General features: G+C 36.5%; 1 protein-coding gene across 3 annotated transcripts in view; it reads right to left on the bottom strand.

The window, feature by feature from the left end:
• Positions 1–2,101: 2,101 nt before the first annotated feature.
• The window catches only part of LOC109916957, a 39,263-nt gene continuing 29,030 nt past the window's right edge, over positions 2,102–12,334 (bottom strand). The window contains exons 6-11 of one of the 3 annotated variants that reach the window (XM_048601736.1): positions 9,119–9,292; positions 8,017–8,106; positions 4,991–5,189; positions 4,665–4,751; positions 3,953–4,129; positions 2,102–2,618 (exon numbers count right to left, since the gene is read on the bottom strand). In XM_048601736.1, coding sequence (XP_048457693.1) covers positions 2,611–2,618; positions 3,953–4,129; positions 4,665–4,751; positions 4,991–5,189; positions 8,017–8,106; positions 9,119–9,292 — 735 coding nt within the window. In that variant the 3' untranslated portion in view covers positions 2,102–2,610. Of the gene's footprint in view, positions 2,622–3,952; positions 4,130–4,664; positions 4,752–4,990; positions 5,190–8,016; positions 8,107–9,118; positions 9,293–12,334 lie in introns of all 3 variants that reach the window. The other 2 variants (XM_020516713.2, XM_048602349.1) reach the window with 2 other exon arrangements.

Raw genomic sequence — 12,334 nt, 5'->3', positions numbered from 1 at the left:
TGGCTTTGTTCTCTTTGAAAACAGTATTGACCCTATTGACATTTTCAAAATTTTGAAGAAAAGTGATAACATTGCTTAGAACCTGTTTATTATGGTTCAATTTGAAAATTAGTAATGTCTCTTCTCTGGAGAAAATGAATATTCAGTGAAGGCACTAATGAGACTGAAAACCATAAAGTCTGTAAGTAGATTTTTCAATATTATTTAATTAAAAAAAAACATGCAACTGAGAAGTTACTGGAAAAGTGCTTAAGAATCTAACAATAACAAGAACAGTGAGACTGGGTTGTGAATACTATCTAATTCAATGCTCCTTTGTTTCCAGAAATCTCATTACCCCCAATCCAACAATGCTGTTCACACAATAATCTTCCCTTTTATGGGGAGACAGTGATCAAAAAAAAAGAAATCTCAAAGGGTTTGTAATTCATAACAACTACTTAATCCTTAAGGCCCCGTTGTGGTGCAATGGTATGTCCCTACCCCTGGAGTAGGAGGCCTGGGTTCAAGTCCCACCTGCTCCAGAGGTGTGTAATAACATCTCTGAACGACTTGATTAGGTTAAATAAAGACCTACATTATTCCAAGATTTGTGTTAATAAATAACCTGTTTCTTTTTCGATCCTAATGTTCCATTTGTTTCATGGCATTCAAACCCTATCAATAAATTTTGACTTGTGCAAGTCATATTATTTCAACATATTGCAGTATAATTTTATTTCTTTATAGTCTTTATGATGAGAACATAATTTGGGTTTCTCCTGGAACATTACTTGCATAATGAAAGCATAGTCAATAAATAATGTTACTGGTTTCTTGATGTATACTTTTATCAAGGTTTCTGTTGTAGTCATAGTCACACAGAATAGAAACAGACCTTTCACTCCAACTTGTCCGTGCCGACCAAGTTTCCCAAACTAAACTAGTCCTATTTGCCTGCGTTTGGCCCATATCCTCTAAACCTTTCCTATTTATGTACCTGTCCAAATGTTTTTTAAATGTTGTAACTATACCACTACCACTTCCTCTAGCAGTTCATTCCACATAGAAACCACCTTCTGTGTGAAAAAGTTGGCCCTCAAGTCCCTTTCTAAATCTTTCCCTTGTCAACTTAAAATTATGCCCTTAAAATGTGTTCTTAAAACAAAAAAAAGTGCTCTATTAATATTTAAATTGTTAGCTTCTGAGCTTTAAATCTAGTAATGTGCAAAAAAAGAGACCATCTTATGAAAGAGTTTAGAGTCAGTTTTCATGGTTCTGCAGAAACACCTAGAGGACTATGGAACATCGAATGGCCAACTTCAAAGCTGCATGGATGAGAATCATGGAGTTTTCATGTGGTCACGAGCTGAATGGAGAAGCAGCCAGCCTGCTTGAGCTCCAAATGCAAGTGATAAACAGCCCAGATTATCATCATCAGAATGTCCATTGTCGTAGTGATTGTTTTTATATCACTTCTTTCATTACCGAAATGGAAAAGTCATAGAATATTTCAAGTCATAATAAATGTGAGACCATAAATATACTTAGTACAGGGAATTTGTTTTTAAATTGTAAGTTTACTTAAGTAGTGGAAAGCACATAGTTCATGGGGCTGAAACGATCAGGTTATTATGCTTAGAGATAGTAGGAACTGCAGATGCTGGAGTTATTATGCTTATTGTGTGATAGATGAGAATTTTTATATACATTTTCAAAAATAATTAAGATCGCTAGTTTAAGGTAACCAGTCAAATACAACTTCATATTCGATTGTCTAATGCCATGACTAACAAGGGAGTCCAAGATTATTAGGTCAGACAGTAATGTAGATTTGAGACCACAATCTTATTAAATGGCAGTCAGTTGAAAAGACTAAAAGGTCTGCTCCGCACTTGTATGTATGTTCATATGATTCCAGGACTCTTCAACTCAGCTTAACACTGCGTTGGTTTCAATCTGATCCAGTCATGTCAAAAGCCCGTCAAAAGTGATAAGACATGCTTTAAAGGAACCAAGACTGACCCAAATGAAATTAGCATTGATGAAAGAGCAGTAGAAACTATGGAAAATCTGTGATATTCCTCTGGATGAGTGAAAGAACCCAAGGGAAATAGACAGCTGCATTTTAAAAAGTTTTTTTTATTTATGACGAACACATACTTAGTTCATAATGCTTGAAGATGTAACATTTAGGAGGTTTTTTTAATGTTGTAAATGAAATGAAAAATTATTTTCAAAGCAAGAATTTTATTTTATATCATTATTTGTTAAATTAGACACATTTTCAAATTATGTACTTATGAAACAAATTATTAACTACAAAGCATATGTTAAATTAAATATAGGAACTATTCAACATAAAATATTTTTAAAACCTAAGCTGCGATATTTAACCATTCTAACTGCAAAGAAATGTTGGATTAGATGCTTCAAACCAAAGATTTTATCCTTGCTAAAAATAGTATGAGTTTATTTTCTGAATCTAGTATTAGCATTTCTATTTTTTTCTTTAATTTCTACTATAGATAAGGTCCTTTAATGTTAGTGCAAAGCATTGATGTAGGTGTTAGTCTGGTTTTGAAATGATAAGATAATTGTGTAGATATCTCTTCTTCATCAAGTTGATTTTCAGATTTCTTCTGGAAAATAAATATTATAAATAAATCTCCATATTCCTTGAAATTCTTAAAAATCAAAGTAAGTAAAAGTGGATTTTTCCCAGACGTTGGCCTCTTTTACCTTTTGTTTTCATAGAAGTAATAGCAGACAAGGACTTTTCAAAACCAATAATGATGACCTCTTCCAACATCTTCCACCCTTGCTTCAGATTCTAAATATGATGGTCTACATTTCTAACATTAAGAACTTCTAATTGTTTATCTCTCCAATCCTCCAATCGTTCTCTTCATGTTTCATCCATTCATATAAACTTGCAATACTTACACGACTACTTCTCACCTTCTTGGGTCTGTGCTTGCTGACCTGGACCTTTTTCTCTATTTCTTAAAGAATTGTTCTTAACCTTTGTAAAACTGGTGTCTAATCTCGATCCTTATCTCTTCTCTCAACATGATTTGCAACTTTCTCAACACTTGCCACCACCTGAGTACCTCCGATGTTAACCTAATCAACTTTCCAGGTGTTAGTTCAGTTTAAACAGTGCAAATTGCGACACTGGATAGAAAACGCACGTTTAAAGAAAAACAAAGGACCAATAATTGTCCATCTATATCTGGAATGCTATTCTTTCATGGTCTTACCATACCCTCTACAATAGAATCATACATTAGGTTTTTTTTTGATGAATTTGTCTGATATGATCCCACTTCCTCCACAAACTGCAACTCATTCAGAATTACAGTCTGAGTACTTGTTCGTGGGAATGGTTTTTCTATGGCTTAGAACCAATAGATTTATTTGCAATATTGGGTAATTTTTGTTAATGTAAGCAGAAAATGTATAGTAATGTTCGCTGTCAAGAAAGCCAAATTCCTTGAGTATTGGTGCATAAGTATGCATGTGGAGCAGGTAGACTTCTCCAAGATTTAGAAAATTTCAAACAACTGATATAGTCTTCAAATTAACAGCCCCCACTCCTAACCTCATGAATGAGATGGACATCACTGATGTGGCTGAAGATGGTTTAGCCTTACTGGGGAACATCTGTGTGATGTGCTGGGCAATTCTTCAGTAGCTTTCTCAGTTGCTGATACTGACAATAATTCCTAATATTTACTCATTCCCCAAACCTTAGTAAGTGGAGAAGATGAAATAATTTTTAACTTTTAAGTAGTTCAAAGGAAAATAGTCAACATAATATAAACATAGAAAAATTACTTTTAATGATTTTTAATGATATAAAATTTGTCATTTTCCTCAAGTTACCTGCTAGGTTTTTTATTTTAATTAATATTGCCAAGAGGTTTTCTTGAAATGTAATAATAACTAACTATTGTTCCCATGTTCTTACCTTGTAGGCCTAAAGCCTTTATCATCTCTGTATAGGAGAATCTGTCATCGTTATTTTCATCAAACTGTTTAATGTTTTCTTCGGTTGGTGCCCATCTACCAAGAGTATTCACTAGGTCCCTATATGTTAGGTAGCCATGCCCAGTCCAGTCTGCACCATAGAAAAAGGACTGCAGTGCTGTTAGAAGGCAAAGATCATGCACGTTGATCAAAAATTAGTTTTTCTAATTATGGAGTGCCAGATAATCTTATTTCACACTGTGATACTAAAAAAAAACAGTAAAATAGCAATGTGTAATCTGGAATCACAATTTCCTGATGTGAAGTGGTGGACGCTGGAGCTTCTCAATGGGAGTGTGCATTTTATAAACTCTGGATTAATTTATTAAATGCAAAAGGTCAATTCTTATTGAGAGTTATTCTCAATTATATGAAACTAACAACTGTTTTATTAGCATGTTAGTGGATCTCCCATGGTGTTGCTCCTGGTGAATTAGAGCTTTTTAGAACTAAACATACGATATATCATGAAACACCATTATAATTAAATATGTCGACTTCTGTGCACCTTGTAAAGTTGCCTGCGGAAGAATTTTTTATTTATATACATAGTATATAGTTGTTTTTGTGATTTGTATATGTCAGAAGAAAGGCTTTATGATTCCTAAAGGAGGAATTTTTAAAGTAGAATTGAACATTAATATATTTCCCACCTTTCAAATTTGTTATTGAAGGAATTGAAATGATATTTCTGAGCACAGATTTAAGTGAGGTGTTTTCTGTGGGAGGTGTCTGGACATCTGAAAGTGAAATAACAGATGTTTCGTATCACTGAAACTGCAACAGCATTAATGTGAAAATTTCATTTAACAATTTGTGAGATATTAACATATTATCTTGATTATTGCTTGAAATACATTTTAGATTATCTGATTACAAAGTACTTACAAGGCAGTTTTACAGTTATATGAACAAATTGTGTTTGATATAATTCAATTTCTAAATTATGCATAAACAGAATCACAGCATAAGTGGTTACCTAGTTTTCCATCATCCTCATGGCTCATTAATGATGTGACTTTGGAACTTTCCAGCTGCTGTGGGAGTGTGTATGGAGTACTTTCAATTTGGAGTTGTGCTATGGTTGCAGAGGGCTGGCTTGTTTGATTCAATGCATCTTCTCTTTGATAAATCTCATCCTTCAACTGTGAGATCTGTTGGAAATTGCTATCCAAATCCTACAAGAGATAACATGATGCAAACCATTTGGAAGCTCAAGTGATTCTGCACTACAACCAAGCTTCAGTCAGCAATCATGAATTTGTATTCATTTACATCGCTGGACCAGAGGAATTTAAACAATAATCAACTTAAGATGCTCATCTGTGATGTAGCATCAATGATCTGAAAAATGCTGATGTATGTGCCAGAGCAGTCTTGGCCAGTTAGACTTCTCCCCTACTTTAACACAATAAGCTAGATTTTTCTTCTTAATGTCTCACTCTCCATTCACGCATAGAGGTTCAGTAGAAAGGTAGAAGGCACCCCACAAAAATGTAACACCCCCAATTAGCTTCAACATGGGTTAATGATGAAAGCATTATGCTTAACACAAGAGAAAACTTCCTATAAAGTAACAGTCATTCATTAGTAGAGGTAGTAAGAACTGCTGATGCTGGAGTCAGAGATAACACAGTGTGGATCTGAAGAAGCACATTTTTCTGAAGAAGTGTCCCGACCCGACACATCAACCTTCCTGCTCCTCTGATGCTGCCTGGCCCGCTGTGCTCCTCCAGCTCCACACTGTGTTATCTCAATCATTCATTAATCATTGTGTTTAGGAAGATTTTTAGCTCCTGCAGACAATATTCATGGTTAGTTTGACAGAAGGCAATCAATTTCCAGAAACGCAGTGGTGTAAAGCATAAATTTGAATTTGGTTATTCTTACATCACCACAGTGACTGCACTTCAAAAAGCTGTTAAGTGGCTTCGAGATTTAAAAAGTGCATTGTATCACTGTGCATTATCTTGTATCACCTTAATTGTAAGTATGATTGCAAGACTTAACTCCTTCTTTGAACTCTGCAACTAAAACATCAAAACATACGTACAACTGGATAAGAGATCGTAGGAACTGCCGATGCTGGAGAATCTGAGATAACAATGTGTGGAGCTGGATGAACACACAGGCCAAGCAGCATCAGAGGAGCAGGAAAGCTGACATTTCAGTTCTGAAGAAGAGTCCAGACCCGAAACATCAGCTTTCCTGTTTCTCTGATGCTGCCTGGCCTGCTGTGTTCATCCAGCTCCACACTGTGTTATCTCCTACAATTGGATAATCTCTCTTTGTTACTTCCATGTAGTTTCTATGAATCTCACTCAACAAAAGAAACTCTTTAAAGTTAAGGGATTTATGGTTCAGTTCAACTCAACTCAGAAAAATTGGAAGATTTTAAACTTCGTTTTTTATCTGCTATTTGAGAGTTTGTAAAGATACCATCAATCTAACTGATGAAAATCTCTTGTTAGGTATCAAAATATATTCTCTGTCATGCTCTAGCAAGGTTTGATGCTTTGAACTGGAAATGATTACTTACCAGTTCACTGGATGAGTGCACATTCAAGAAACACAACAGATTCAGAACAAAGCACTTCACACAATCAGCATACCATTCCCCACATTGTGCATTCACTCCTACCACCATTCACTAATGAAGGCAAGCATGCTAAATGCTTTCTTCACCATCCTGTCCACCTGTGACTCCACTTTCCAGGAACAATGCACCTGTATCCCAAGGTCTCTTTGTTCGGCAACACTTCCCAGGGCCCTACCGTTAACTGTACAAGTCCTGCCCTGGTTTGCTGTACCAAAACACAACACCTCACATTTATCTAAATTAAACTCCATCTGCTACTCCTTGGCCCATCTGATCAGGGTCTGTTGTACTCTGAGATAATCTCCTCCGCTGTCCACTACACCATGGGATGTCATGTTGTGGCTGTATAAGACACTGGTGAGGTTACTTTTAGAATACTGCATTCAACTCTGGTTTCCCTGCTATAAAAAAATGGTGTTAAGCTTAAAAGAGTTTAGAAAAAATTTACAAGCATGTTGCTGGGATTTGAGCTATAAGGAGAGGCTAAATAGGCTGCGGCTTTTTCCGTGGAGCATCAGAGGCTGAGGGGTGACCTTACAGAGGTTTATAAAATTATGAGGGACATGGATAGAGTGAATAGGCAAGGTCTATTTCCCGAGGTAGGGGAGTCCAAAACTAGAGGGCATAGGTTTAAGGTTGGAGGGGAAAGATTTAAAAAGGATCTGAGTGGCAACTTTTTCATGGAGATGGTGGTGCATATATGGAACAAGCTGCCGGAGGAGGTGGTGGAGGCTGGTACAATTACAATGTTTAAAAGGGATCTCAATGGGTATATGAAAAGGAATGGTCTAGAGGGATTGCCAAATACTGGCAAATAGGACTAGATATGTGTAGGATATCTGGTCGGCATGGATGAGTTGAACTGAAGGGTCTGCTTCCATACTTTATAACTCTATGATCACTGGAGTATAATGATAGCAATGTTTACATTGTTTACAGATTTACATTGTTTACAATGTTTGCAATGTTTACAGATAACAACAACTCAAAGTCTCTTTGACAGCATTTTCAAAACCTACAACCTCTACCACCTAGAAACACATGGGCAGCAGATACACAGGAATACCATCACCTTCAACAAACCCTCTAAACCACACATCATCTGAACTGGAATTATATTCCCATTGCTTCACTGCCACTGAGTCAAAATCCTCAAACATGGTCCTAATAGCACTGAGGACGTACCTAAATCAAATGGTTCAAGAAGGCAGCTCCTGACCATCTTTGTAAAGGCAATTAGGAACATATAATAAATGCTGGCCTTGCTAACGACTCTCACCGCGAAAATTAATTTAAAAAACACTGAGCAGACTGCTTCTAAAAATCAGTGATTTGTTCAGTAATCAAAGTTTTACACTTAGTTAGTTGAAAGTACTTTAGGAATAGTCTGAAGAAACAACACTAACCTGTTCCAGTTGACTTTGGTGAGATTTCAAATTCTCTGACATGTTGTGCATTCTTTCCAATGATTCTTCAAACTGTTCTAGTTCAGTAACCTTAAAAAAAATTGGGATACCTTACTGTATCTGAAAGAAACACAGCTAACTTTCTGAACAATTGATAGTAAAGAGCTCACTTTCAAGATTCACAATGTCATTCTACATCTGTATGTGAATTTTTCCTGTTAAGTTGAAAACAAGATGGTGTGATAATTTGAATGTTTCCTGCAGACATCCTTGTATCAATGAATGAGTAACAGGTTAAGGAGACAACATAGTCGTGACTCAAGACAGACTAAAGGATTGCAGAGTCAACCAAAGGCAAAAGAATCAAAGCTAGTCAATGACTGTCTTCGATGTCATCATTTGAAGTACTGTACACAAGGTAAAATGAGTAAAAATGACTGCACATTATAACCATTTTTGCACATATTAAATTGCTCACTCCATTCTTTTAATAGGGTCTGTAATTGTTTTTTTTGTTAATGTGATAATGGGATTAAATTCCAGAATCAATCACAGAAAATGGCCTTTTATGTTTTGATATGCAATTGACCCCATATGGACTATATATTCTGCAGGGATAGGCCAAGTCATTTAAATTAAATACAAGTACCTTATTGAAAGTCCTAGTCTGGCTGTTTCCAATCTGGTTCTCATTCTTCTCACAGCACCAAGCCTACCCTAGCCAAAGTCACAAATAACATCCTTTGAAACTGTGACTACAGTCCAATATTCTGCCAGGCCCTTCCTGATCTTTCTGCAGCAACTGGTCCAGAAGAAAAAGCCATCTTCCATATCTCCTCTACTGTAAAACTTCATGAACCTGTCCTTGCTCTACTCCAACCTGACTAATCATAGTGACCCCATTTAATTGTTACTTTTTCCTCCTGTTTTCTACTGTTCAATCCACCTTCTATAGTGCAACTAACTTGATTCTGTTTGTTAGTTGTTGAGCTATTTTCATGCTGAGCTCCTACTAGTTTACCTAGTTCACAGGTAAGTTATGATATTACACTAATATCATAAGCACTATCTAAAGAAATGATCGTGAAATATGACAGTAAACCTGTATGTTTGTCAGGTCTCTAAGAGAATGCAGATTTGTTTCCATGGATCTGAACTGGTGGGTGAGTTCAGCTGTTAGGTTGCGAAGTTCATGAATTTCATCCTTTATTTCCAGGGTACTGGAAACTGTAGACACATTCAATTTCTGCACCAATTTGTACAGTCTGGAAAACTCCTGTGCAAAACAGAAATACATTGACATTATTTTTAATTTCTCCTGGTATCAGAAAAAAATGTATTGAGGTAAAATACATTATGATATCAGTACTGTCTGAATATAAGTCTGTTCTTGTGCAATATACACTTTATGCACACACTTGTATTCTGCACTATCTCTGAATCAGATCAGTGAATGAATTCAGTTGTTTGGGAGACAGAATGTAGGCACTCTTTCCATGCTGTATCTTTTGTTTTCCAAGGGTCTACCTCTTTTCATTGCAATAGAAATGTCAAATACAGGAGCAGGAGTAGGCCAGTCAGCCCTTCGAGCCTGTTCCACCATTCAATATGATCACGTCGATCATCCAATTCAGTACCTTGTTCCAACTTTGCTCCCATACCCTTGGATCTCTTTAGTCCTAAGAACTATATCTATATCTTCCTTGAAAGTCTTCAATGTTTGATGCTCAACAGTTTCCTATGGAAGGCTCACAACTATCTGGGTGAGGAAATTCTGCCTCATTTCAGTCTTAAATGGTCTACCTGTTATTTTGAGACTGTGATTCTGTACTCCCTGGCAATTCAGAACATCCTTCCTGTATTCAGCCTGTCTAATCTTGTTGGAATTTTATAGATTTCTAAGAGATTACCCCTCATTCTTCTAAACTTGAGAGAATATAGTCCTAACTGATCCTGTCTCTCCCTGTACATCAGTCCTGCCATCGCAGGAATCAGACTGGTAAACCTTGTTTGCACTCCCTCAATAGCCCCAATATCCTTCCTCACATAAGGAGACCAAAACTGATTGCAATACTCCAGGTGTTGTCTTACCAAGACCCTGTAGAGTTGCAGCAAGACAACTCTACTCCTGTTCTCAAATCCTCTCACAATGAAGGTCAACATACCATTTCCCCTCTTCACCGCCTGCATCCTTATTTTCAGCAACTGGTATACAAGGATGCCCAGGTCTCTCGGCACCTCCCCTTTCCCAATCTATAGCCATTCAGATAATAATCATCCTTCCTGTTTTTGCTACCAAAATGGATAGAATCCATCTAGTGTAGAAATAGACCATTTAGCCCAACAAGTCCACACCAACTCACCGCCCCCTACTCTGTAAATCTACATTTCCCATTGCTAAACCACCTAACCTATACATTCCTGAACACTATGGGCAATTTAGCATGGCCAATGCACCTAACCTGCACATTTGTGAACTGTGGGAGGAAACCCACGCAGACACAGGGAGAATGTGCAAACTCCACACAGACAGTTGCCTGAGGCTGGAATCGAACCCGAGTCTCTGGTGCTGTGAGGCAGCAGTGCTAACCACTGAGCCACCATGTCATCCTGTCATATGGATAACCCTCATTATCCATATTATACTACATCTGTCATGTATTTGCCCACTTAACTAACTTGTCCAAAATAACAATGAGGGAGAAAATGATTATTACACTTAGGGAGTGAAAATAATGAGAAAAATAAAACAATTTTCCCAGATTTAATGATACTTGAATGAATAAAATAATTAATGAATTGTTTAAAGGCTCAAATCGTCTTTGAACAGCTATCACAAATCAATCAATCAGACTCTGTAATAATACAACTTGAAAGTGAGTAGTAATATTTGCATTTAATATTTTAGTACTTTGACTAGCATATTTGGGGAGAATTTTAACTTTCAAAAACAGTTTGGTTTGGGTCAGGTAGTACATTGACATTAAAAATCTGAATCTTGACCCAACCCTCTCACTTCCAGCTTGGACAAAGAAGGGCTGGGTTTGGGCAACTTTGTGCTTTATGCTGAACTACTGTTTTTACAGATAATCCAAATAGTAGGTTTCCCTGTCCTCACGAAACCAAATGGCTGAAAGGAGGCAAGACCTGCTGAATCCAGGAGGTAAGTGTTTTTCCAATTACCCACCAGAACTACTTTACCTGTTTTTCCCACCACCACATCCCCAAACCATCCCAGTTTCTACCCTGACCAAATGGTGATACAATTACCCTCACCAAATGGTGATACAGTTACCTCTGAATTGGAAAGTCATTTGTTCAAACTTCACTTTAGACACTTAAGCACATAATCTCAGTGCAGTATTGATGAAGATGCTGCCTCACAATTGGAATGTTAAACCAAGATCCCATCTACCTTGTAGAAATTAATAATCCCAAAGTATAATGGAAAGAAGAGCAGGCATTCTATCCATAACCTGGCTGGTATTTATCCCTCAATCAATATTGCCAACATTCAGCCATTTATTCTATTTCTATTGGTGGGTCCATGCTGTGCACAACGGGCTGTCGATCTGACTATATCTCAAAATAATTCATGGGCTGTGAGGTGTTTTAGAATATTCTAAAGATCTGAGGATGGGTAACTAATTGCTCCATTTGTGGCACTAACATTTCTCCACTGAATAGTTGCCTGTTTCAAATCTATAGTAATTATATTTTATTGATGCTGCAAGTTAGATTCAAAATCACTTCAATCAATAATTTTTCCTTTTTCCTATTTGGAATGCTTGTAAAATTGTGCCATTGCTATGTCCAGAGCAAAATCACAGTCTGACTGTACTTTATCACATAAAAGTAATATCTTTGTATTTGTCAGTTAATGTTCTTGTCATCTTTCTTTCAGTTGGCAATCCATATGTTTTATGTTTTAATAACTTTTTGGTTGCACATTGATTGGTCTGAAGATTGTGAATAATAAAAGGCTGGATAATTTGCAAAAGATTGATATTCCTTATTGGTGATCATTCAACTAAATGTTAATTGAGGAGAATTTGCAGATCATTTACTTCTTATCAAATGAATGGCTTCATCACCAGAACAGTACTATTTAGTTGCAGTTATTCTTTTAAGTTATGCATTCTACTGGAAAGCAATCTGTACTGCAGAATTAATTACAGTATGATCAGCAAATGCAGATGCACAATGTACCTAATACTGCCAATTTTAAATAAAGGTTGCAAAATATCTAGCAGTCATTTATTTGATCAAAAATGAAGAATCTCTTACCATTGGATTTAATCACAAGGTTAAGTGAAAT

The sequence above is a fragment of the Rhincodon typus genome, chromosome 1, assembly GCF_021869965.1.
Source record: "Rhincodon typus isolate 14 chromosome 1, sRhiTyp1.1, whole genome shotgun sequence".
NCBI lineage: Eukaryota > Metazoa > Chordata > Chondrichthyes > Orectolobiformes > Rhincodontidae > Rhincodon > Rhincodon typus.
This window is presented reverse-complemented; position numbering and strand designations above follow the sequence as displayed.